This window comes from Heliangelus exortis, chromosome 2 (genome assembly GCF_036169615.1).
Source record: "Heliangelus exortis chromosome 2, bHelExo1.hap1, whole genome shotgun sequence".
NCBI classification, from domain to species: Eukaryota; Metazoa; Chordata; class Aves; order Apodiformes; family Trochilidae; genus Heliangelus; species Heliangelus exortis.
Window position 1 is genome coordinate 142,984,365 of NC_092423.1, and position 27,566 is coordinate 143,011,930.

At 40.0% G+C, this 27,566-nt stretch overlaps 2 protein-coding genes across 3 annotated transcripts in view; one reads left to right on the plus strand and one right to left on the minus strand.

Annotated features, from left to right (window-relative positions):
* TG (thyroglobulin) overlaps positions 1–27,566 on the plus strand; it is a 156,078-nt gene that overhangs the window by 94,408 nt on the left and 34,104 nt on the right. The gene's annotated exons all lie outside the window — the stretch shown is intronic.
* On the minus strand, positions 1,672–24,162 carry SLA (Src like adaptor). Of its 2 annotated transcripts, XM_071738422.1 has the most exons (9): positions 23,967–24,162; positions 21,462–21,539; positions 18,827–18,920; positions 11,841–11,940; positions 9,081–9,167; positions 7,800–7,903; positions 6,582–6,713; positions 4,507–4,639; positions 1,672–3,563 (listed from the first exon to the last, which is right to left on the minus strand). In XM_071738422.1, the coding sequence occupies exons 3-9, from the start codon at positions 18,885–18,887 to the stop codon at positions 3,344–3,346; spliced, it is 837 nt and encodes a 278-aa protein (XP_071594523.1). In that variant the 5' UTR covers positions 18,888–18,920; positions 21,462–21,539; positions 23,967–24,162; the 3' UTR covers positions 1,672–3,343. The 2 variants fall into 2 exon arrangements, with proteins under 2 accessions (XP_071594523.1, XP_071594522.1); XM_071738421.1 differs by lacking the exon at positions 21,462–21,539 and having other exon boundaries at positions 23,967–24,161.

A 27,566-nucleotide genomic window follows, 5' to 3' on the forward strand; every position in this document is an offset into this window, starting at 1 on the left:
AACTCCTTCTTTCTCTTACAGCAGGAGACTGAATAGAGGAAAACCGGGGCAAGTGCAAGAGCAGACAGGGTGCATCAGTTCTTCCCACTAATCTGGTGCTTGTAGCAACAATTTTATTCCTGGGGATTCTGCAGACCACTGTCTTGGCAAAAGCAGGATCTCTGCTTATTTCAGTGTTTAGTATTTATCCATAGAGTGTCATGGGGAATTTAGTTTTCTTGTGAAATGCACTGATAAAATAAAAAAAAATAAACAATAACAGCAATGACTTGAAAATTTATTTTTTTTAAATATAGTGATGCAGAATGTAACTATTGGTTGGCTCAGATTTCTCCAGCTAGACCTTCTGCAAAGGGATGCATCTTGGTTTTATTCCAAGACACCAAATTAATTACATACTTTCAATTTTACTGTGAAAAATGGAGTCTGTGAAAACACAGACTAAGAACCATGAAACTGATAATATACACCAGATACAGCTTTCCTGAGGGAAAATTCCAGGAGGCAATACAGCCAAAATCAGTTTTGCTCTCCCTACTTGGATCTTTAAAAAATGACACTGTTTCTTAGCATGCAGTAAGGTGTGATGTTTAAAACTTTCCCAAGAAGACATGCACCTGAAATATCTAAATGCCTTTGAGTTTCTTATGCCTGCCCTATAATAGATTTTAATTGGAACTGATCCAAAAAAAGACTGCACTAAATCAATGTGAAGCTGTCATGGGGACTTTCCATAGCTTATTTCATCTTTCCCTAGTATGACTAGGAAAAAAAAAGTCTCAATAATTACGGTCTTGTTTTAAATTATTTAAGAGCAGTAGTATGGTCTTTGACTTCAACTTCTGATAGACTGATTTATTTACCAGTGCAATTTTGATGTGGAAAGGTTGCTCATGGTAGGTGTCCTCTCCTGGAATTCCCTGGTGTGTGTCAGGAGAAGAGCTCCCAGACTACTCCCACCCCATGCAAAGGAAAATGACAGCTCCTTCCTGGCCATGAAAGCAGTCAGACCATGGTGGAAAGAGCAGTTTTATTGCTCTGCTGAAAACTGCTGCAATCAGGGGCAAGGCTGTCTGACATGGATCCTAAATACCCCTGATCCTATATTACCTGCCCTTCATGTGCCCTAGCCTATAGAAGAGAAGGCTCAGGGGGATGTTATCAATGCATATAAATACCTGAAGGGAGGGTGTATAGCAGGATGCAACCAGGCTCTTTCCAGTGGTGCCCAGAGACATCACAGGAGGCATTGGGCACATCCTGAAACACAGGAGGTACCCTCTGAACATCAGGAAGCTCCTTTTTACCATGCAAGTGACTGAGCACTGGCACAGTTTGCCCAGGGAAGCTGAGGAGTCTTCAGCCCTAGAGGTATTCCAAAGTCATATGGATGTGATTTGGGGCTCTACTTTGCCCTGTTTGGGCAGGTGGGTTTGGACCAGTTGGCCTGCTGAGGTCCCTTTCAACCTGAACTGGTCTCTGATTGTGTGATGCTGTTACCATCAGAACATGCCCTCCCCTTCCTACAGAGTGTTTTCCAAGTGCTGAGCAGTTGCACGGACTCTTGGATGCTTTCATTCTGTCAATACCTGCTGGTAGTGTCATTGCAAGACTGGGTGTTTGTGCTAGCTGTACACTAAGATTTCCATTTTCTAAAAGCAATACAAAGTGTTGACTGAATATTATTTTAATGAATAAATACAACTTGTGACATAGAAATTTGTAATGCTTCCCATATACATCTCACTGGATAAAATGCAGTCACCATAACATTAACGATCAGTAATAATAATGAGATCATACAAATGCCTGAGGTCCTGAGTCATTTTGCTTTCTGGCATTCAATGTTTATCAGCCAAATTACATTCATCCTTTAAAATCTGAAATATGTTTGAATAGTCTGTGAACTATTTTGATCTCTTGCTAGTGCAAACGATCTGTCACAAGATCTAACGAGCACACATGGCTGTGCTAAGAGGTATTTACAGAGGACACAATAAACACAATTTTCTCTCTCTCCAAACCTTTGTAACTCGAATCTGTGCAAAGAAGTATCACAGAATAGTAGATGGAAAAGATCTTAGCTCAAAAACATTGATTGCAGCATTTTGCACTCACTAACGTGAGTGATAACTTGATTTAGAAAACCATCACAAATCAGGTTCAAGGGCCCATGCTATCTGCTCCTTTATAACTTAGCAAATGGAAGATATATTTAGAAAAATTCTCTAATTGGTGAAATTTCAGGTAACCCAGTTACAAAATTTTAAGCAATTTGTTGAAATGTGTCATGCCTATTTAAAATAACTCTCTTCAGACAAGCAATTCAGAAAACTCTTTAAGACTGACTGCTTTTGATTTTTCTCTTGGTTTAATTATTTTTAAAAGAGCCTCTATGAATAGATATTATACATAAATATAGGGGTGCTTTCAGGAGATGAGATTAAAATCTGGTCCACAATAATGGTCAAACCTTTGGAAGCCTACCTTTCCAGCTAGGCATGATATCACCACATTTTACTTTTCACTTTAAAAATCTTTTTTTGTCTCTATTGTTTATTTGCTAGGCTATGAGCAGCCAAGTTATGCTTTTGGATATGTCTGTGCTCCCAGCTCAGGTCAAGTAGGAACTGCTGTTCTCAATGAGTTAAACCTGTTCTGAATTTTGTGACCTCTTTGTGACACTCTAGGTCATTACAAGCAGTTCAACTAAATGTCACTTAGAAAGTCAACAATTTTATTTTTTCCCCTCAAAGAGACAAAAATTGTAGAAGTATGGAGTTTGTATAATCTGATTCTTCTTGGATGCCATATCTTAGACTCTTTCTTGCGGTGTTGAGAACTTTTGACCCACTGTGAATGGCAATAAATGAATGAATCTATATGGAGAAGAAAAGGGTAGGTAGGTTCTGTAAAGATGGTTTTCAATCTTGTGGAAAATAATAGAGTAAAATTTAAGGTCTTGAGGTGTAGTTAGTCCTTCCCTATGCAATCACTTTTGTACATTTGTAGGCATCATCCTTGCTGAAGAGTCACCTTCCTCACTTGGCTCTTGACTTAGAATCCATCTCAGTTTGTCCTGTAGGTGAGCAGGTTCTAGCTCCAGGTGGACCAGGGACATCCCCAGCATATGCATGGCTGACACAGCACCCTTGAGAAGGTGTCTGGTTAAGGTTCAGATGAAATGCAGAAGCACTTCCAGTGTCTGATCAGCTGGTGTGCTTGTACCTCTCAGCTGTCCAAGCAGTGCAGGACCACAGGGTGCTCTGGTTTTCCCTTCTAACCACCTAGTTTGGTTTCTTTTCCACCTAGTTTAGTTTCTTTTCCCCTGGTTTTCTTACATTTAGTCTTCATAGTACGTAGGTGGCAAATGAAGGGTACTTTTACGTTTGCTCCCTGTGTATATAAAGGATTGGGCTTTCTTCTTTCTGGCACTTGCAAAAGAAGCATTGTCATCCCCTGTTAGGGAGAGGTAGGAAGCAATACTTTCCCTCAGGCCATAGCTGAGACAGGAATCATCCATTGCTGCCAGGGTGCTTTCAGTGTCTTCAGTCACCTCCAGCCTTTAAAAGAACAAAATTTGGTTACTGTTTCAGCTACTTGAACTGATCATATTAATATAATGTTAGCAGTTTTTAAGCCAAATTGTGTTAATTTTGTTGTATAAAAAATGTCCCAGGTCATAAATCAACAAAGATTTCTGTCACTTAGTAATTTTCCAAAACAATCAGTACAACAGGACTATCTAAATATTTTTTGGCATCTGAAAAGGAAATAACACCTGCATACTTTCTCTCTTCTTAATTGGTAGGAAAAATGATCTCCATACTGCAAAGAAAAAATTCTTGCATGAATATGCTTTGTGAAAGAAGGGTAGTGGGGGGGAAATTTACATTACAAAAATAAATGGTGCTTTTGTTTCTAAAGGTTCTGTTCTTTCACAAGTTTCTGAAACCTGACCTACTTTCTCTAGTTGCAGTCATGGTCTTAGAAGTGTCATGAATATCAAGTTGGGCTGTGTATTGAGGGAGATGCAGCAGGAAGGGTTTTTATTGGTATAACATGTTCATTGCACTTGTGCTGCTTCAAGGATGGCCACCATGTGAACAAAGGGGACTGAATTCTGAATATTGGGGCTCATCCTGTAAGCCACTGCACCTTAGGGTGTTTAATCTAAGTAGGCTTCATGGCCTGGCTCTTACTTCTGTTCCCTTGGTGTACAGGACTCTTGAGTCCCAGAGAATCTGCATATGTGGCCACATTCATAGCTATATAGGAGAAATAATTCAGTGTAAACTTTCTTCCAAAGTTAGACCAAGATTATCAGTTAGAGCTGGACATCCAGCATGGGTTAACCTGCTGTCAGGAGCTTTGAAGGTTTCCTAATTTTTTAGAAGTGGTCTCAGCAGAAGGAAATGGCTGTTTCTTCTGCATTTTAAGTGCAAGTATATACAAGACTGGAAAAAAAAAGGCCTTGTTTCTGGCAGGCTGCATTGCATATGGTACCTGTGAATGTTTCTCCAGCTGAAGTTTTTATTCCGCATCACCACGGGAGGAACTGGGTTGGTTACGCTGTTGTTGTTAGCACACTGGGTGAGACAAGGTGTTGTGAGGACACAGCAGAGACCATCAGCAACTTCTAAATGGGAAAATGAATACACAGAAAGTTCATCTTTGCTCACTGTTCACTGTTTTCCTTGCCTCATGCTCAAATAGACAGCTATGGTCACAGGAGTAGCAGTCAATAAATTGTGTATTCTCAGCAAAGACACTGTAACACAGGTTTAACTTTTCCCTTTCTCCTTATCTTTGCCTTTTTATTTATCACAGGGTATATTTCTCACAGCAGAAGTGAGAAGCTGAGACACAGAATGATTAAATGACTTGCCCAAAGTCTAGAAGGAAGTTTGTGACGGAGCAGGGACTTGAACCCAGGTTTGAACTCCCTGAACTCCTTGAACTCCCGGAGTCCTCAGGGAGTTCTGCTTTTGCCTCCTGTCATCCCACTCATGCAAATAGAGTGTAAAAGAGATGCAAGATGCAGCCACTCAGACTGGATTATTTGGGCACCTACTGTGCTGTGAAATGTGGCTATGGAATGAATTGAGGTTCATGTGTTACTTTCATCTATGTTTCTTCTCTCCATCCTCTTCTCTTTGTACCACTAGGAACTTTGCATATTTTCTTCTGCCTGAGTAGGAACATCATGGCTGAATGGCAGTGTTTTACACTCTGAAATTGATTTCAGGGTGAGATACTGTATCATCTCATGATGGGGAAGGAGAGTTCAATCTCACTATGTCTGCTCTTACACCTATAACTCAAGTAAAAAAGTTAATTATTATGAGTTTTGGGTTTGCCCCTCCCTGAATTTTAGGCTTTGATCATTTGCTTCTTTCTGAATGGAGAAAGGTGCTAGCAAACTAAACTGTGAAAAAAAAAATACATTATCCTGTTCAAATTCTCACTCTCTTGTTTATATTGTTGGACTTGAAAATTTCTTCCCTTGTTTGATTATGACTATAGCTTTTCTCCCCAGTTTATTAATCTTTGGCCGAGACACTTGTTCATTTACCTATGAAATATGCATAAAAAGTGACTTTACACTTTAAAAGTTACAGAGTTCCCGTTACTAACTGAAGCACAGAACCTATCATTCTATTGTAACTTGTGCAATTAAATTATCACAATCTTTCTTCCTCATTTTATGCATGCTAACTGCAGGCACTTAATTGTTGTTTGTCAAGTTCTTTCTCTTACACATGTTAAACTGCCATCAGCCTGAAAAATTGTTATTAAAACAGGTATCATCCATTGGACTGATATTAGTAAAAATGACAGCTAAATGTAGGTTTGAGGTAACAGCTTGAGCCCCTTGAGATACTGCTTCTGATAAAATCTGGCCATACACTTCTAAAGTAATAGGGAAGAAACTGAACACATTTCTGAGAATATTCTGCTGCATATGATGTTGTGTGTTGCTGTGGTTCCTAAGGGAAATGTGATTTCAGAACCAGGTCTGGCAAGTCCTGGTGGTATCTATCTGTCTGTATGGTAAACAAGGAACTGGCAGACACGTCCATGCTGGTGAACAAAGTGAGCCAGGAGCTGTGCTTTGGCCCTGGGACCCAGAAACACAACTTGCATCTGTACAGCTTAACATTTTTGCATACCTAAACTTTAACATTAACCACGCTTTCAGTGAGGCTGGACATCCCTGGCCTGTGCTAACCTCCAAATTTTTTTTGAAAGTTGACTAGGAAACTACAAGATGAAAAATACTGTTAGGACATCTCTGTTGATATGGCCATACCATATCTTATGCCAATAAAGGCAAAACATACCTGTGTACATTTATCAGAATTCTTGGGTTGATTTCAATTTTACAGTTAAGGGTCATATTTGCATTTAGGATCAAAAATAAAGTAAAAGGTTTAAACCAAAAGTTTTTCCATTACTTTCCATTGCTTCTGACTGTAGCTGCAAGTCTCAGACACAGGCAGAACTTCTTGTTCTGGACCCTTGATATGTAGTTTTACAGTTGCCAGTGGAAAATATGTTTATTCTGCAATTCTTTTTACCTGAGTAGTGATTCACAAGGTCTTCAAGGCACTGAAAAGTTTGCCGTGGAGAGATGTAATACCAGTTATTGGGGAGGCGGAAGATCCTGTAATGCTTCACTTGCCTGTGCCTCACTGACAGGGAATATAAACCTGGAGAGAGAGGAGAGCTGGTTACACCAAAACAGGCCCAGAATTCTGGATGGATACCAGTGACCACAGCCAGAGTATCTGTAAGATTGGGGTGCAATGATTCAAAACATCCCAGAAAGATCAGAGAAAAAACTGCCTAACCATCCTAATTTCTAATTATATGGTATAATGTATATTTTTTTTTATGGTGGAAGAGAAATAGGCTTCTATGGAAATTTTTTGCCTTCTGAAGATGTAGACCATACTCATTGCTGGCTACTTGTGCAGCAGCTGATAGCTGATAAGCTTGTTATGCTGACAGGGCAGGATAACTTCTGTTCTGCTGTTTCTTTGTTTCAAACTATCATGCAGCATTTAATTGGTAAGGACTGAATGTTAACTCTGAATTTCTTTGATTAGTGTAAGTATTATGAAATTAATTGGCATGTGGTATGCAAGAGGTTAGAGTAGATTATTTATTGTTGCATTATAGCAGTAGTGTTAGTAGTCTTAGGCTGTGTTCCAGTGCTTCAGAGAAAGAGAAGCTATCCCATATACAATGGGAGATGCATATCCATTCAAGAGAAAAAAGTATAAAGTATGAACAGTACAATTCCCATGTAGCAACAGAATTGCTACGAAAAGAAAAAAAAAAATTGCAGGTATGTAATTTTTTTGAAAAGTAAATAAAAGAACCATCTATTTAAATAGGATGTGCTCTTATCAGCCAGCCCTGCTGCTTGGTGTGGATTTTACAGTTTCTTCAGACAATCTTTTGTGGATCAAGGCAAAGCTGTAACTTTTCCTCAGTTTGAAAAGTCCCACTGTCTAATAAGCTCTGCATTTGACTAAGGTAAATAATAGTGTTTAAACAACGCTGTCTTGTTTATGCTGATTCCTGTGGAATTTTCCATGGCCATTGCTAAGCCCATTTCCAGCACTGTTTGTAATGTCGGTGACTGGTGTAGACTGGTGTGTTGCACTGAGTGCCTTGATCTTCCCAGTACATACATCTTTTTGTTTGGGACTGATGCATTGAGTGAGTTAGAGAGTTATAAAACTGTTAATGCTTGAGATCAAAGGGGAAAAAAAATCATATTTTCTCACCTTTCCTAGTTTCACTCTCTCTGATCATGAAGGACCCGATCTTGGTGTTGGGAAGCTGCAGAAGTTCCTCTGCTTTTTCTCTTCCCAGCCCTTCAAATAACCAGCTGTGAAGCAGGAAAAAACAATTTCTGAAATTTGGACACCAGTGAAACAGAGACCAGCATGTGGCCATGAAAGTGCAGCATTAGCCAGGAAAAGTGACTGCAAAAATAACACTGTGGCTTTCTGTAGTTATTCTCTCAACTATGTCCAGGCATATTTCTCGTTTATGGAGAAAATCATGCTGTCTTTGAGTTCCACTAACTTCTGTGAGACTAAGAGAAGAATGAATATGGTTTGGACTTGTTAGGGAAAACAAAACTTTTCGGGCTGCCTTGATGTGAATAGTTAGGGACATCTCTATGTGATACATTGATAGAGTATCTGTGACATTAGTTAACTTTTTTTCATTTAAACCACTTTTGATAATCACAAATTTTATTTTATTGTATTGTAAATATCTACAAAGTCAAAGACAGTTTTTCTGCTTGTGCTAGGGCACAGTCCAGTAATTGAAGTTAATTGGCTTTGTGGATAATGTAAAGTGGAAGTAGCCTTACTGAATGTTTTCGTCCATAAGATTTGATTGTCTGCTGTCAGAAAAATGATCCTGGAGAAAATTCAGACAGTGGCTTTCTGTTACCATAACTCTGCCCTGTCTTTGGGAAAGCATCTCTGTTTCAGGAGGATGTAAAAGCATATTAAAATTAAGGACTTGCATAAATTGCAGTGATGTTGACAGGTCTTATGCTTAAAATGTAACAGGTATTAAAACCTTTGCCAGAAAAGTTTTAAGTATGTGTTTTAATGTTTTTCCCTGACTGGTGTCTAGGGCAACAAGAACCCTGAACCTTCCTTGGTTCTTTCAGTGTGAGAGTTTACATTCTTGAATGACATATTAGTCTTCCTGTTTGTTCTTTTTGGTCTGTTTTTCATGAGCTGAAACTTTACTCTTTGTAAATATTAAAAATTCTTTCTAAGCAAGGTCTCTTTATCCATGTCTCAAAATTGGAGATTAGTCCATGTAACAGAAGTATTTTAAATATCCTCTGTGACCTCAGAGGCTTTTTTGACCCTTTCCAGCATTTAAAACTAGGATTTTCCTTTTTATATATCCTAAACTTAGATGTAGATTTGATGTTCTCAAATTTCAAAGGAACTATTTTAGACTGACAATAAATATAATTTCTGTCTGTCTAGTCACTATTGGCATTGTTTTCATTAGGACAATAAATAACTTACCCGTGGTAAACCTTAGCTACATATTTTCCTGGAATGTAGTTTTCCCGACCTGTTGTGAGGGAATGGACTCTCCACCAGCCTCCTTCACTGTGTGAAAGTAAGAGAAGGGCTATTTTCAGACAAGAGCTTGTTCTCATTTTAGAAATTAATTAAGATGTACGGATTAACCTGTAACCTTTTTTCTGTCTTCCTGAGTCTACATATTCAGTAAAGAGACCCAGGTTTGTTTCACTTAGAGTAGTTCCATTCCTAAACCAACATCAGGATTAAGTTTGGACACAGAAATAATCAACTTTTGTTCCATTTAAATTACGTAAGTAATAAAATATTTTTCTGTAGTTAAAACAAGAAGGGTAAATACTCAGTGGTTAAAGCATGCTGTGCTCTGCCTTCCCACAGCTAGACTTGTACTGGTTTCCAAGATATTCAGCTTATGGCTGAATATCCTGTGTCTGGGCTGCCCTGTTAGTCCTGTAACATCACGGTAGAAATCTTCAGCAAATGGACCCTGTCAGCCTGGGAACAGGTTTTCAGTCTAAGAGAATCTCCTTCACTGTTCTTTTCCTTTTCTTCAATGGCCAGACTCCACAATAAAAAAGACATCATAGCTGAAACCAGGTGACTAGGCATAAATTGGGTTTTTTTCACTGATATATTTAGATTCTTGCTGTGGTATTGAATGGTGGCTTTAGCTTTTGAATACCTCAGAAAGGACAGTAACAAGAAATTTCACAGAGATGCTGCAGAGCTTTAGTGCTTAATGAAAGGGGTTATGGCAATTCTGAGTTATGATGACTGATGGGTTCTCTCCACCTTTTCCTTTAAGTGTTTAAATCCAAATAAGTGTGTCTTTTAATGATCTTTCTTTGGACAGTTGTACAAATGCTCCCAAATAATGCCCAGACTCACAATTCATGTCAAAACATCTGAGTTGAAAACCTCTTGAATTAAAGCTGGTGGGACCATGGTCCAGAGGAATATGATATGTGTATGCTGAGGGAAAGTGGGAAGTGTCTGCTGCTAGAGCTGGGAATTTCAGGGTCCAACAAGTTCTGTTTGTGGGTTTCCATGTGACATATAAGAAATGTAGGTTATTTTGGTTTTATTTCCCTGCATCTCTCCCTTACAGGACCAAGAAGAGCAAGAACAAAAACCTTAGAGCCTCAGCATCTCCCTCCCTTCAAACTATAATACTAACCCTGAAAAATCCCTATGGTGATTAAAAGCCCAAAAATAGCACATTTCTCCTGGAACAGGAGCCACAGAAATGATGTAGATTTAGGGGATCATTGGAGGACATCTGGTTTGACTACTGCCAGTCTGGTGCAATTGGTCATCTGAGAATGGAAGATGCCTGATAAGTGTGGAGAGTGAGAAACCAGGAGCTTATTTAATCCTACCAACCCTGTGCAGTCCCAAAGATTTATGAGAAGTTGTGTTTCTGCACAGTTCCTGGAAGGACTGGCATGGCTGATTGCTGATACACGTAGTTGCTGAAGTAGACGACTAAAAAGCTGCTCTTACAGAATCATAGAATGATTTGGGTTAGAAGTGACCTTAAAGATCATGTAGTGCCAAACCCCAGGTATGGGTAGGGACATCTTCCACCAGAGCAGGTTTCTCAAAGCCTCACCCAACCTTCCCTTGACCAGGTTGGGTGCTGGTTGGGTACATGCTGCCTGTTCTTGCTGCCTTCTCTGTGGTGACTCCCTATCACTTGTCTTCTTGCAGTGCCTGCCATGCTGCTGCTCTCTTCCATTGCATTTTATCCTCTTTGGATGACTTAGGAAAAAGATTATTTGCAGCAAGAGGCTGTGTGGAAACAGTTTACTATTAACAACAGCAAGCAGCCCGTCAGGGAAGAACAGGCCCTTCATTAGGACACTGCTTTGCACAAAGCATTGAAATGTCTTTTCTTCTGAAAGGATCCTGATACAAAACAGGAAGAGGAAGGTTCCCATCAAGGCTTGTTTTGCCTCTTATTTGCAGTTAGGAGAAGCTTTTGATCACTACCCAGCAGACATGATAAAAACTGCTGCTACAGAAGCCTTCTTCTTTTAGAAGTTCTTCATCCAGTAGATCATACTATGGAGCACATGTCTGCATATAATATGCCACACCAGTAACTCCCATTGATACAGGCACATGTAGTTGTGTGGTTTTATAAGGGCTCGTAGGTCATGAAAGCTGGGAGAGAGGCTGGAAACTGGAATTTCCAAGCTAAGGCAATTGTTGTCCCATGTCATGTATGTTATGCAAACTGTAGCCAGGTGTAAAGAGCTAAGAATTACAAGAGAAGAATTTCCCTGGTTTAAGGAAGCTCTCCCTCAGCAGAAAATTCATCTAGTGGTTTTGTCTGAGCCTTGTGATGTCTGTGTTCAGGGAAGCAGGGAAAGCACTTTGTCAGCAGAACATAGCTGAAGTCATTCTGGGTCAGACCAAAGGTTCCTCAAGCACCTTATCTTGTTATTGGCAGAGGCTATTCTCAAAATCAGTTTTTCAAAGCAGAATTCTTTTATGAGTCCTACTTTAGAAGAGAGTCTGAATCCAGCTTCAGAAACCATGTGGGAGGAATCCAAGGATCAAACAAGTACCTGAAATCTTAAATCCTTAAACTACAGGGGAATTTGCACCACAGCTAAGCATCCTTCCTTTGCAAATTCTGAACCCATTCATTTTTCTGATCTGCATCCAGTTTGGGCCAGGTGAATAAAACAGAGTTTTGCATCAATTGTAACCAAAAACCCCAGATCAACTTACTCTGATAGCACACGTAGTTTTTCCCCGACATGAAATATAGGTTGGCTTATGTCTGCTGAGGGGTAGTCATAGAGGACAGCAAGGAAATCACTTTCCTGATCTGTTAAATAAAGAAAGATAATGTTGCTTAGAAACAATCTAGAGTTCTGAAATAGAAATGGATTTCTCATTATGTGTCTTATATTTTTAATAATAGGTCAAATGCAAAAAAAAGTCTCTGAAATGTCATTTGGTAAACAAACAGCTGAAGAGGAGCCTATAACTTTGTAAAAAGAATGTAAAGATATTAGAAAGGAAAAAAAGTAATTTGGTTAATTGTAAGTAACTAATTTTAAACCACTTTTTCTAGTAATTTCCATATTTAAGGTACATATTCAAACTGAAACAAGACAAATTAGTAAGTAACCCACTTTAATTAATGCCACTGTCTCTAAATGCCATCTGCAACAATTTTGAGCCAAAATCATGCACTGAATTTAAGTAAAGGAAGATGCACGTTGAATTATTCCATCATTTAACACCACTGATATTTTTCAAAGGTTTGAAATTAGTTGAGAACAAAGGCAATGAGAGTGTGACCATTATTGCTCATTTCCTGTTAGTTTTACAGATTAGCTTGGTGAACAGACAGAGAACTTTATTCTCCCTCCCTATCTCTCCCTAGGAAACTATCCTAGAGGTAGCACATGATGCCTCTATCTTCAATTAAAGCTGAGAGGCAACATGTGTGTTTATAATTTAATCATTGTGCAATTGCACTTGGCAGAACTGAGGTCAGTAAGGAGATAAGAAGACCTTTTACATCAGTTGGGATGATCTGGGGCCTTGCAGTGTATGTGTTGGTTGTCCTGGGCTCCTGAGAGATGGAGAAGGCACTTTGTACAAGACTTGGGACATCAAAGATTGAGGAATTCCTAATTTATTGGGAATTTGCAGTGCCCGGGAGATGCTGACAAGTGGGAGGTTGAGAAATGTGTCATGATGGGTGTTTTGAGCTCTTTGGCAGAGGTCCTAGCATGAAGGATTTTGCAATATGCTGCCTGCATGTCTCGTGGAGGTGGGTCCCTTCCCTCTAAAGTGTGCCCTCCACCAGCACCCAGGGAAACAAAGCTTTTCCTCTGCCTCCAGCAGGATCAGCAGAGCTTGCAGGGGTCATTTGCTTTGCTCAACATGAACAAAAATAGGAATGAATTCAGAGAAGGAGACAAAGAAATTACCCAGGGAGATAAACACACTTCTGTATCTTGTTAGATTTGCTCATTTATTATAGATTGCTCAACAAGTTCTCTTTAAAGAAGAGACTTTTTCAGTGAAACCTAGAGACAGAATCGAGAATGAATGCTGGGACTGTCCATATGCTTTCAACTTCTACATTCCTAGGCCTGACATAATTTGCAGTGATAACAATGAAAGGTTGAAGGAAACAGGCAACCTGGAGGAAAGAAACATTTTCAAAAGGAGAGATTTTGCACTTGTTATCCTTACAACAGTGATAATGAGAATATAAGCATTAAGGAAAATACTCCACATCTATGGATTAAAGGCAAAAAAATCAGTATTTTCTCAGTTTTTTTGGAGTAGCTGTTATGATATAGAGACCAGTGGCATGCAAAGCACTGTGTCTTTTTAACCTAATATTCAAACCTACTGTAAGAATTTTTATTCTTGCTAGCCTTTGCTCATTGAAGCAGTTCCACAATACAGTTAGTGAGCATCCTTATGGACATGCAGAGTCAGGAACAGACATTGATTTATTTGATAATGTGCTTAGTCTTATTGTGGTTTTCTTAGATGATTAGTATAGCTGAATTATACAGGACAAGTCCAGGACTTTGTATTAATCAGCCAACTGCCATGATTAGTCTACTGGATATTATTATACTATAATTTCCATATAGTTCAACTGTACTGAAGAAATTCTGTGCTGAGTGTGCCTTTGATTGCTTCCGTGTTCTGCACTAAAAATTAAGAGACACTATCTATGAGACTACTTCATTCCTTAGGCTAACAAGGTCTAAGAACTGGTGCTGAGTCTTTTTCAAGAAAGGAAAATCTTCACCCAGGACTAGAAGTAGAAATATGTGCCAGAAGGTACACTGTAAGAACTACAGAGTGAGGCTAAAATGCCATTGCCTGTTTTCTCATTACAGATTGTTAGACAGCAATTCTACATAGAACATGATATTTTCTCAGGTTATTGACAATGTCTTTAGCAATGTTATTTTTTAATATATACTTACTTAAATTTTAAAATGTATTTATAAATGTTTTGTTTCCCTACTGAAAGGGTGAAAAACAAGTACTTTTCTGCTCTCCTTCCTTGCCTACCAGTGGTTTGCATTTTGTTAGGCTCTGCAGGGTATGTGACTTTTTCTCTCCTCTAGCAACATCTGCATTACTTTCCTTGCACTCTCATCTTTCTATTTGTTTTTGTTTCAGTTTTGCATGTTAATTTGTAGTTTTGAAAAGGAAGGGATTACTCAGTGTTGGCTACCATATCCATGTAAACTTTACCTCTAAAATTGCATTTACTTATATTAGAATGAAAGTATAAAGAGGTTTTGTACTACCAAAACCTGCAAACCCTCCCACTCCACAAACAAGACCTTGTTTTAATTGGTATCTAAGTTAAGCCTCACTGGGGTTTTTGGTTGTGTAAAATGCCCTACCACACTTTACAACATTTCACAAAGCCTCTACTCCTTTCAGACACAAAGGACTCAAAGCAGGGGCTAAGCAGATCACCCTGTTTCTCCAGATCTAAATTTCACAGTGATCTTACAGATTTGATCTGGTGAGCTCCCCACACTTGTAAAAGAAAAAACGGAAATTTGACTGAGTTTTTCTAACGCAGCCTCTCCTCCGCAGTGTGAGAGTAGGTTACATCTGAAATGGAACAACTAAAAAGTTACAGTGGAAAGACCAAAGCACACTCGTTTCCACTGAATCAGTTGTTAATTTTGGGGGTTTTTTTAGGAGTAGAAAATGAATATGAAATGCATGCTAATTTTAGATGACTCCTTCTTTGGATGTCTTGTAAAGTCTGAGACTGACTGTTGCATGCTTCAAATTGTTCATTGTGGACTATGAAGCACTATTAGAGAGGAAGGAGAGCATCAGAAGAACATCCAGCTCATTGCCCTCAAAATCATTGTGCTGTGCACCAGTGTGGTCCTTGTCTAGAGTGAGAACCAGTTGCTCAGAGCTCAGCTCCCTGCATCTCCCCAGCTTTACTGTCTGGTAGAAATACTGCAACTTATGGGGTGGCATGAAGCAGAGAGAGTGCAAGAGGGCACTTGTGTGTGTCTGGGAGGTTTCCTGCAGCAGCTTTAACATGTGGCTGGAGAGTAACACTTGGTGTAGCCAAATTAGATCTAAACCAACCTGGGAACTGAGTTCTGCAGGTGCAGCAGAACCTGGGTACTGCAGGTGCAGCTCAGTAGGGATTGACTCTTGAGTCAGGATCCCAGGAGGGGAAAGAGGAGGGGATGGGCTCACAGCCCCTGATGACCCCTTGCTCCTATGGCTACTTTGTTACCACTACCCAGGTTGTGTCAGGGATGCCCATAGGATGCCCTTTCAGATGCAGTGCAGTCATATCTGGAGTCCAAATGCCTCCTGGGGAAAAGCAGCTTAGGCACTGTTCCCTTTTCTAGGGCCAAGCCTGATGCACAGGAGGTGAGGAAAGCACAAGTTTTCACTTTCAGTGCATCTCTCGGGCAGCACAAAGTGCCGGGTCCTGCACTTCGACCACAACAACCCATGCAGTGCTACAGGCTGGGGACAGTGGCTGAGAGCAGCCAGGCAGAAAGGGACCTGGGAGTTTGGGTTGATAGGAAGCTGAACATGAGCCAGCAGTGTGCCCAGGTGGCCAAGAAGGCCAATGGCATCCTGGCCTGTATCAGGAACAGCGTGGCCAGTAGGTCCAGGGAAGTGATTCTGCCCCTGTGCTCAGCCCTGGTGAGGGCCACAGCTTGAGTCCTGTGTCCAGTTCTGGGCCCCTCAGTTCAGGAAGGAGATTGAGGTCCTGGAGCAGGTCCAAAGGAGGGCAACCAGGCTGGTGAAGGGACTCGAGCACAGATCCTATGAGGAGAGGCTGTGGGAGCTGGGGGTGTTCAGCCTGGAGAAGAGGAGGCTCAGGGGAGACCTCATCACTCTCTACAACTCCCTGAAAGGAGGTTGGAGCCAGGGGGGGGTTGGTCTCTTTTCCCAGGCAACTCTCAGCAAGACAAGAGGGCACAAGAGGTCTCAAGTTGTGCCAGGGGAGGTTTAGGTTGGACATTAGAAAGAATTTCTTTACTGAGAGGGTGATCAGACATTGGAATGGGCTGCCCTGGGAAGTGGTGGATTCTCCATCCCTGGAGATATTTAAAAAGAGACTGGATGTGGCACTCAGTGCCATGGGCTGGGAACTGCAGAGGTAGTGGATCAAGGGTTGGACTTGATGATCTCTGAGGTCCCTTCCAACCCAGCCAATTCTATGATTCTGATTCTATGATTCTATGATTATAGGGGTCTGATGAACACATTTATGCTGTGGATAGTATCTGCAGACTCCAATTCTCTGTTTTCTTTCACTGTTTTGTTGGATATTCTTTCTTTTCTTTCTTTCCCTTTCTGTCTCAGTATTTCATGTTATTCTGTCTCACTGAAATGAGCCAGTGTAAAAACTGCTTTTGCTGTTGAAAGATTGGATTGGAACCCCCCCCCCCTCACTTAAACCAAAAGGGGCTGCTCCTGACCTAGGGGAAATCTGTGTTTGGTGATGTGATTTGGATTTTGAGCTGCTCAAGAAGACAAACAGATACAAAGTTTTGGATTAATCCTAATATATGCTTTTAGTACTAAGTTCCTTTTCAAAAGTCTCTTTTCATTGGATTTGGGTGACAGTATTGCATTCCCAACTTTAATTAGAACTATCTTTGTTACTTTAGAAAGATGCAGGCCTGATGCTGACAGAGTTAGATCCATAGGGCTATGTAGGCTGTTAAATCATAGTATGATAGAATATTTTGGGTTGAAAGGGACACTTAAAGTTCATCTAGTCCAATTCCCCTGCTGTGAGCAGAGACACCTTCAACTAGATAGGGTTGCTCAGAACCCTGTCCAACCTGCCCTTGAACGTTGCCAGGGATGGAGCTTCTACTGCCTCTCTGGGCAACATATGCCAATTGTTTCAGCAACCTCTTTATAAAAAATTTCTCCATTACATCTAGTCTAAATCTTCCCTTTTTTTAGTTTAAAACCATTGTCCCTTGTCCTATCACAACAGTTCCTACTAAAAAAATCTGTCCCAGTCTTTCTAATAGGCCCCTTTATGTATCAAAAAGCTACAAATAAGGTCTCTCAGGAGCCTGCTCTTCTCCAGGCTGAACAACCCATCTCTCTCAGCCTGTTCTCACAGGAGAGATGTTCCATCCTTCTGATCAATTTTGTGGCCAAAAATCTGCCCTGGGGTGCTTAAACATCATTATCCAATGCAATTTCATCTGTGTGAGTGTCTGAGATGCCACTGAAGCTATAGGAAACTTGTTCCCTACCCAAGTGGCAGCAGAAGGTCAGAAGGATCTGACAAAACACCTTTCTAATTATTCTAGACATATAGAAGAGTGCACGGAGATAGAGCCCTGAATTCTTAAATGGGTAATTTCCCTCTGCAGTCACCACACTGTCACAGTTTGCTGTGTTATCTTTTAGGGTTATGTCCTATTTGTGTCACTGGAAGGGATGGGGTTGGCTTTAGCTCAGCTAAATCGTGACTTCTAGCATGTGCAGGAAAAATCCAAATTTGGTCACGGTCATGGCAACAACATCTCCCCTGCTCATCAGCCAGGTCCTGATCTGAGTGTGTGCATGGCTAAGTTTTGATGGTTAGGGTATTCCTGGCAGCAGTTACTGGGAATATTAGAATAAGACACAAAAATGAAATTGTCATTTGATGTTATGGGCCTCTGAATACCCTTAGCAGTATTTGGTCCCTCTTCATTAACACTTAAGGCTACAGGGCTGCCCATATCAGTTGGTTCTTGGCTATGCTAAAAGCAGAGCTGGGTTTCATGGTTTCATTCCAGTACTAATGAAACCTGGCTGATTCCCTGTCCTTATAACAGTGGGCAGCACAGCTGGACTGTCCTTCATGGGAAACCTAAGAATTTTGATTAATACTTCTCCTGTCCCCCCACACCCCCCTCCAAAAAAACCAAACCAAACCAAAACAAAAAAACCAACAGAAAACCCCAAAAAAGCAAAACCCAAAACAAAACCAAAACAAAGCTATTTTCTCTTCCTCAACTTTGGGCAGTTATTATAATAGAAGAGCTGAGGCTGTGCTGACTCTCCCCTTACACACTTGCAGTTTGGGAGGAGCAGGTCATTAAATCCTTCTGGATTCCCCCCTCACGTGCTTGACCTCTTCCAGCCTACGGTGGGGATTTTGCAGGTTGTGGATGCACAGGGCAGATGTGTTGGATCCCCCTTTGGCAGTCTGGCATGCAACATGTGTATTTCAGTATAACCATTATGGATAAACCTGGTGACAAATTGGCTACGTGCTGCTTTTACTGCAACTGCCTAACAGTCAACTTTGGGTTCAGCCCAAGCACATCACAATCAAGGTTTTTTATTATTAAATGAAGCAAAACCAAATTTCAAGAACAAATTTGTATAAAATATCCCATGAAAGTATATAAAAACTCAGTATTTTTCATTTCTGAAGTAGTGCTTTCTGAACTGGAAGAAAAATATTTCAAGGAGAAGCAAGAAATAATACTTTTAACATTTTATTTCTTTAATTAAAACACTTCCTGGAAAATTAGCTAGTAAGTACCTAAAACTAAGCACTGTCTAGAGGATGCCCTCCTTCTCCCACAGCAGTCCTGCACTTGCCAGCTCCTTCTACGTCAGGCAGGTGAAGGAAGACACATGGGTGAATGGATCATATATTTTGAACACCTTTTTCCCTTGAAAGAAACTGAATGAGTTCTTACCCATTTGGCTTGGCACATTTGTTTCTTCTGAGGCTCTCAGCGTTTTCACGGTGTTTCCCATTGCACTCTCAATTTCCGTCAAGACTCTTCAGAACTAAATCAAAGGAGAGATTGAACTTGAACATCAGAGTAACACCTGCTGTGCCAACAGATGAGAAATGACCTAGTTTGGGTGTCTCCAGTTTTGTACAGTTTTGCTTTTGAAAAGTCTTGTGTCAAATGCATCTGAGAGTTTTACATACTTGCTAAACTCTCTCTGCTTTGGTACTTTTATCAGGGGAGCAGCAGCAAACCACAGCTGGGGAAGTTGCTCAGAAGAACACGATGTAGTAAAAGTTTCCATTACCAGTACCTCAGCACAATAGGAAGTCACAGCAAAGCTATGCCTCTACAGTCTTTTCATATACAAAATAGTCTTTTCAGCCTTTGGAGTTCTGAAGCTACAAAGAAATTAATGAGAATCGGTTCTGTATGTATATTTTGGCATTTTATTGCTAAAGACCAAGAAAGTCATTTGGCATTTTGCTTTCTGTTGCAGTTGTGTCTCAGCAAATGTGGGCAGTGTTATTTTGCCACTTTTTTCTTTCGTTTTTTCTTTTTAAAGTAACAAATGGCCTCAAAATATGTGATCTCAAATCATTTTTCCTGCATAAAGGCAGTGGTGGAAATTCTTCAGGTACTTGTCTTAAGTCTTGGTGGATGTACAAGAAACATTATCAGAAAACCATGGAACTAAATATTATGAGAGGGGCAATTCCTTCTCATGGGTTTACTCCACCCATCCTAATGCTCCCTGGCAGAGGACAGAGAGAAAAACCCTTTGGCTGTGTAAGGTGTCTCATGCTATGCTATATTTTCAGAAGCAGAAGAGAATGAGCTGTATATGTTGGAAATGAAAGCAAAGTAATGCAACACCTCTAGCTGACAGATAATTATTTAAAAAAAAAATATATCGGTTGCCTTGTTAAAATTATAGCAGAAGCTTTAGCAGCATCACGTGGGTATTCTGCATCTCTCCATCTTTCCTAGAGTATATGTTTCAAAGATAATTACTGCCTTTGGTGTGCTACTCTTTATTTACAACAAGCTAGAGCCTGAGGATATTAGCTGGAAAGGTGTTTATCCTGAGAATCTGTACTGGTGAAATCAGTGACATTTTATCAGTAATTATCTTTTGGAATAAGATTGTCAGAACTGAGTATATTGCTCAATTCCATACATTTTTTTATGCCTTACAGCAGGTTTAGGAAGACACCCTACATAATAAAAAGCTGCTGAAAAGAAAGAGAATTTGTCTCTTATCAAGTGCAAGCAGATCAGTGCTAAGACAGATGGTAATGCACAGTTTGACTTCACCTCATCTCATTTTCAAGCTTCCCAGTGCTTGTTCCCAAAGGCTCTTTGCTAGAAGTCTCTATTTCACTGGCCAAATGGCACAGTACCCTTCCACTGCCTGCTCTCAGGAAATAGCTAGTGGCACATCTGTAGGATGCAGCTGTGCCAGTGTCTTTCTGACAAGTGTCTGAAATCTGCTTGCAGAAGAACAAAAAACTGTTTTGTTGGCTGATATGAGGAGTCTAGAAGCTGAATAAAAAAGTAGCCTTAAATTTAAATTAATGATTTGGGTATTCATATTTGAATAAAAGAGTCTCTTGATAGAAAACACAAAAGCATTCTGCATTTAAATACACCCAAGTTTCTAAAACTGAAATCAAAATTCAGGAACTGTCTGCTTGCATAATTTCTTTTGAATTTTTTTTCACAAGACCCAATTTTAATTCCTTCAACATTTTTCTCAGTTCTATGCCATCAAGAGTAAGAGATGTACACAGAGAAATAGTGCAGCCATTGCTTTGGCTACAGATATTATAGATGTTCCAGACTCATCTTCAAACTAGCCAGCAAAATTTCCTTGGCAAAGCAAAAGAGAGATCAACACGGCTGAAAATTTTGCCCAGAGAAGTGGGATAAATACCTGGACAGATAACCTCTGCTGTAGTAGCTGCATTTTTGCAGCACTTGGTATAAGGGCAGTTCATATATGGCTGTGTATAGTAAATAAGCTACAGTTACCAAAGAATTGTGCAATTTCAGATAGATGTCAAGCTTGGCAGCATAAATATGCCACTCTATAATTTTAACTCTTGTGACTGTTACATAGATGACAGTGGTGCATAAATATTGTATCATAAAAGGATGGAAAAATAAAAATAATGGAGCCCTACCTCTATGTGCATCTTTATTCTGGGTTTTGGTATATGAGGGCCAGGAGAGCAAGTCATCATACAGAGACCAGACTTGTGACATTTCATTCTAGGGCTCTCTTCCTACTCTTAAGATATAGTGGATACAAATCACAGGTGTACCTGAGTCACATTGGAAGTGATACGTAGCATTTGTACATGATGGAAAGACTGCTGAAAACTTTGCCTCACACTTACAAACTCTATAAAGCACGGCACATTTGAACAAGGCACCTTCATCTTCCTAGATGATATTTGGGGGTCTAAACTCTAAATATTGCTTTAAAAGTATCTGAAGTGTTTCTGAAGATTTGCTTACATGCACTTTGCAATTAAACCAATTGCTGTCTCATCCAGAGGGATTATGTTTTGGACAAGAGCAATGTACCTACTTCTCATTTTTTGCAGAACATGCCCAAAACTGTCCTGGCTCCCTTATGCCACAGAAATCATTGTTCTTCTCAAAATACCTGTAAGTCAATGGACAAAGTGTGCAGCTCAGTGCCACTACTTTAGTGGTGGAAGAATCTGACTTATGGAAATACAAACAGTACAAAGAACTTAAGGTATCACTGAAGATCAATGACATTTTGGACTCTGATGTCACTAGCCTGACAGTTTGCTGTATCTTGTTACATTTTCCATGTGTAGTTTTACTGTTACTGATTACCATTGATGGCAACATAAAGTCTTGAAATTCAAGTTGTTCTCCAGACTGTTCCGCCACTTCTAGGCAGAAGTGTTCAATAAAAAAAAGGAAGTGGAAAGCTGTAGGCACTGCTGTTGATTTGCTGGTCCAAAGTGATTAAAGGGAAAATGACAGATGTCAGACTAGGTTTTCCCACCAAGGCTACTTGTCATTATGCATTTTGCCAGAGTAAAGATGCCTGCAATCCAGTCAGAGGGCGTGCAGTGAATGCCCTGACATATGACTCGACTCTCAAGCATTTGAAAATGGGATGGAAAACAGAAGAAATTGGAAGCTTTGCTTTGCTGCTTCTCTCCTGCTAGGAATGGCATATCATTGTTTTTAGAGTTAAGAGTGTATGAATTAGGATCCTAAGTGTTTCTAAAACAGCAGTGTACACAACTCTCAAGTGTGTGATGGAACTTAATGGCTTAAGTAGCTTGTGTCTGCATCTAATATTTGTGTGCAACAGAGCCCAAATCCATTGTATGACTATGATAAACACTGTGGTGGTTTCCTGAAATTTGGAGATACTCTGCCAGAATAGACTTACAGAGTATCTTGCAGCTGAGCTGACTTTTTATCACTGAAGTTAATAACAGAATGATAAGAGTTTTATAGATTATATTCTTCTGAAAGGGCAAATCTGTTCCAGGCGCTGCATCTCAATGAACATTGGTGACAGAGTTTGGGACACAGGTAGAGGTGGAATCCCACTATCATAGAAGTGGGTAATTATGTCATATCCAAAGCAAATTGTTCAGTGAGTCTGATTTGGGAAGAATTAAGGAGAGGTGATAAACTCTAAGCTCACCTTGTCTCAATGACCCCAAGCCCTGCATGAGCAGCACAGATGCTGTTCAGCTCGGGGGAACCGCTGTGCTGCTGGGCTGCAAACCAAACTACCTGCAGGTGTAGGGGCAGCCTCTCCTCCTCACAGGCCACCTCCTTGGGCTTCTGTGGAAAGCTGATCTTAACTGTTCAGATCACATTTGGTGTTTTCTGAGCTTCTAAGCTGGGCACTGCAGTCGTAGCTCTTTGCAGGCACGCAGCTGGTGTGGTTTAATGATCTTTACTGCTTTATCTTTGCTGCCGAAAAGGTGAGGAAACATCTAAAGCCCCAGTCCTGCTTTTGTGCCCTATTTATTGATGGCAGTGCCTTTGGCAGATACAAACACTTCACCTGTCAGTACTGGAATCACACTAAAGTGTGGGTCTCAAAACCTATGGTACAATTTACACTTTCTCTTCCTGCGTGCAGCACGTGTAGCAATAGTTTCCTCTCTCAGAATCTGGTCTCTGTGAAAATGCCTTTCTGGAGAAATGAAATAGCACTGTGCATAGGAAGTCTGTTGCTTTTTAAGAACTTTTTCAAACTTATATTTAAAATGTTTAAGAATTAGTAAATTAAAAGATGAAAATAATAATAATAGAAATAAAAAGGCAAGATAAGAACCTGAATAAAGCCCCTTTGCAAGGAATACTGCAAACTGGCAAAATTAGAACAGGCTTCATTCCTGACATGCTATACTCTATTTTATTTTTCTTACCTGATATTCACATTAATAGTGCCAAGGTCTTTTAGAATTTAATTTTCATTAAAGTTCACAGGTAGTTTCTGAATGCCATTTAGCTTGAAAATGAAGGCATCGGCATCCTGTTATTTTTCATATGGGGAAAAAAAGCATCTTAGATTTCAGAAACTGTTAATTGTTTTTGTGAATTTCCCTTAATCTGTCATTAATCAAAATGCATCCCTTCAGCTTTTAGCCACTTGTACCTTTGCACTTAGAAATAACCGTGTAATGCTGTAATCAAGGTAATTCACAGAAGAAACATGCAGCTATGAAGTAACACAGAAACCCCACAATATGCAAACTTCTAATGCTTTGAATAAAAAAGCCCACTGTCTGTGACATTTCTCTTATTTTGGGTAATAATGTGCTGCAATTTGCTTCAGCATAAGGGCTCTGCATCTATCTTACTGTGAGCGTTCAGTAGAAAATACTCCTTGTCCCTTCTATCTTTAGTACCACTCCTTACAAAAAGGATGGAGGCAGATTTTTCTATTTCTGCCTTTGGTGGTACTTGAAACCCACGATCTGAATGCTGTCATTGTTAATGAAAGAGAACTCCCTTTTATATAAATACAATCAAAACATTTGGCCCCATATGCAGATAATCTAAAATGTAGCAGGCAAATTATTACCTTTTAAATGCCAGGCATGATATTCCAGGTTGCAGTATTTCTCAAAAAAGCCAGAGTCATAATACTGCTCTCTTGCTGCCAGCCAGGTTTAGCTGATCAAGTCGAGGAGCAGCCGGTGGAGTGAGGGTGTTGTGAAGTTCACGCTGTCATGTAGAGCAGCATTTGCCAAACAGGCCACATAACTTCCTCTCTGAGAAATAAGGAACGCTCAGAGTGTTTGCAACAGATGAGGTTCCTGTTGCAAGTCACTACTCAAGACTCTTTTTTTTATCTAGGGGCTGAGGAAAACAGGGAGATTTTCAACCTATTGCAACAGGGCTGGTTTGAGCAGATATAAAAAAAAAAAAAAAATTAGCAAAATAACCTGTTACGTAGGCAGAAAGAGTTACTCTCTGTCCTTTTTTCCCCCCTTTTCTTCCGAAGTTATTTACCCAGTAATGTTCAGTCCCCAACTGTTTTGCTTTATGTAGTTTTGTTCATTTTTTCAGCCAAACAGGAAGAGGCACAAAACTTCATTTTCTATTCTTATTGAGCTTGGATGGGAATGCAAGGTTTGCTTTATTCTTCACTCTGCATTCCAAAACACCTCTGTCTGCAAATAATTGAAGCTCAATGTAAGCAAGAAAAGGATACGGAGTGAAAGCCTGTGTATGAAGAACGTTTTCACATCAGTTGTACAAAGCGCAGAAGTGAGAGCCCCCAGGATCTCTCTCATCTCACTGTCTGAGATGGGGAAAACAAGATACCAGCCTGTTAAATATACTGACTAATGTCCCTCAGGAGTATAGTATTGCAGATGTGAATATAGAAGTCAATGGGATTTATTAAGGTTTGCCCTTTGTTTTTATGATCAATATCTGAAAAGCTCGTATACCAAATTATGTGTAGTAAAATAAAAAATAAAAAAGAAAACAACAAGCAAAACCAACAGCAAACAAACAAATGAACGAAAAACCCTAAACCACCAGGAATTTCAGGAAACCCAAGCAGAATTCCTCCTTCACACTGGAGTAGCTCTGAGTGGATATTCATAGTAATTCATCGTGTTGGATGATGGAAACTAAAAGTTGACAAGTGTCAAGGAGCTGTTGTGTATTATTGGAACCAGGAGACAGTGATCAAATTCCCAAGGCTGTACCAAAATCTGGAGCTATGCTAATTACAGAATATCCTTTCCCTTGATGGGCTGTGCAGGCAGTCCTCACCTTGCAGGGACAGAAAAGCAGAAGGGATCTTGATGAGCAAATCAGTCCACAACACAGAGCCATGACAGCATTACAGCTCTGCCAAGCTGGTGTTACCACAGTGCCCCATCATTAGCCATTAGTAATATGTTCACTGTTCACCTTATTGCTTTCCTCAAATCACAGGGATGTGGCATTACATTTCCTGATGACATTCACTGACTGAGGTACAGTGTTTCTGGAATTAGTAAAAGATGTCAGGTTGGGGCATTTTTTCCACCTCACATGGGACTAGGCAAGGGCAGAGCTCTGCCTTTTCATGATCCTTCTCACCAGTATCTACCTCTGGCTCTGACAATCTTTCTGCTTTTACAAGAAGCCAGATTACATCCCAAGATGCATTCACAAGTGGGACAGGTCTCAGACACAGCAGAAAAGATTGGTCACACTAAAGCAGAGGCTGGACTTGCTTTGAAGAACATGCTGCACTGGAAACACAATAAATCTCAGCTGTAGTTTGCATCATGCTTGTAGAGGATCAGATGAGTTTTCAATAGAGGAAGGTAAATATAATTCTCCCTCTCCATGTTGTTTCTGCCTGTTTCTGGTGGCTCTTTACCCTTGTGCAATGACAAAATCCAGTTTACCCTTTCAGTGGCTTCAGCTGATAACTAGTTCTAAATTGTAATTGATAAGGTAATGTTAACTAAATGAAAGAAAATTCTGATATGAAATAAGTGGGTCATTACATGTCATCTTAAAAGTATTCATATCCCATTCTTTAAGTCACTAATGTGACACAGTGAGTCACTTGAGAGAGGAACATTGCATCTACAGGATTCACTCTCCTCTCATCTCTTCTTCTCTCCTTTATTTTTTTCTGAAAATCACAATTTTCCTAGATGATTATGGAGGGAAAAATGTTTATATCTCACTCTTCCTTTCTATTGTAGGGCTGACCTGCCAATTCCCTGTTACAATTTGTGTGCCTGTGTTTGTCACGTAATTCTTTAGCTATGATAGAGGCTCCCTGAGTTGGTCTCAAACTTTTATACCCCTCCAGGTTCTTTAAGGTAGACTTTGCCTGGAAGAAATTATATTCATGTCTCTACATAGAACCCTGCAACCTGGGTGTCTTGTAAGCCCTTGTTCTGTGTGCAGAAGTAGATGGCTAAGGAAAATAAATGCAGGATACTGAAGTACAACCCTGACAGAAGAAAAACAAAAAACAAACACGGCCCCAAATTCAAAACAGCTTCCAAAAATACTTTAAATCCATTCTTTTAAAGAATAATCTGTTAAGCTAAGTGGAAAGAAGATTTAGTTGCCACTTAGCTGCAGCTTGCTTTTTTTTGCAGTGAGAAAAACCAGGATATAAACAGGCTCTTTAATCTGGCATTAACTGAAACTGAAGACACCCTCAAACAGAAATAAGGTGCAGTTTTCTCTCAGTGGACTCAGTATCTTCAGACATGAACTGCAACTTGTTCAGAGTCTCTGAGCTCAGGTTAGGATGTCTTATGCAAGATCAGTCTTTAGTCAAACAGAAACCATGTTTTAAGTGATTGGAAGCACTTGAGCTCAGCAGTCAGGAAATGGAAGAGCCTCCACTATCCTGGAGGTCAAACCAGATGGTCTGACAGATACTTCTGGCTCTGAGCTGCATGCAGCCAAGCTTGGCGAGTGCCTGTCTAACAAAATATTTCTGTACAGCTGGCTCTTTTGGGAAATTAGAATTACCAGGACCTTTCATTGGTTTGACTGTTTTCCTTAAGATGTTTTGTGAGCTCACTTTTTGGCTGGTGTTACAGTTATGGCTGTTTATATTCTTTATAGCATCAGAGATCCTGCTCCCTAAGGACTCTGCAACCTCTGCAACCTTACCTTGCAGCAGCAGAGAAACTGCATTCATCTGAAGGGAGTGCATGTGTCAAAGAGATGAATATGGCACAAGCAGAGCCTGCAGTTTCAAGTCAGGCTGGAAAAAAAAGAGGTTATGATGTGAGGAGAGGAAGAAGGTTTTGGGTTTACAGAATGCGGGTGATAAAAACTCTGGTTGGAGTAAAACTCTAATCATCTAATGATCTGTTGTGAATCAGTTTTTGAAAAAGATTGCAGGTAAATTTCCAGAGTAAAAGAGGAACTAAAAAGATGTTCAGCTTATATTGCAATTGTATTTTCCAGGTATACTGGGAGACAAAAGTACAGCGTACAGCAATAGACCATGTACTTTTTTTTATTTTTTAAATTTTTTTATTTCATCAGAATAGCAGCTAGGGTGCTAAAAGCTTCTGAAAGTAACCAGAAAGCTGGCTTTTGACTAAGCAAGAAGAAGATAGAAGACTATCACTTGCTGCAGTGGGCACTATTGCTCAACACTGTAATGTTCCCAATATTCCTATGAATTCAGGACAGT

Excerpts from the sequence above, each read along its gene's own strand:
- SLA (XM_071738422.1), bottom strand. The coding sequence starts at position 18,887 with ATGGGAAACACCGTGAAAACGCTGAGAGCCTCAGAAGAAACAAATGTG. Across the intron at positions 7,904-9,080 it reads GTAGCTAAGGTTTACCACGG|CTGGTTATTTGAAGGGCTGG; the intron begins GTAAGTTATTTA and ends CCTGCTTCACAG. Across the intron at positions 4,640-6,581 it reads CCTTGTGAATCACTACTCAG|AAGTTGCTGATGGTCTCTGC; the intron begins GTAAAAAGAATT and ends TTTCCCATTTAG.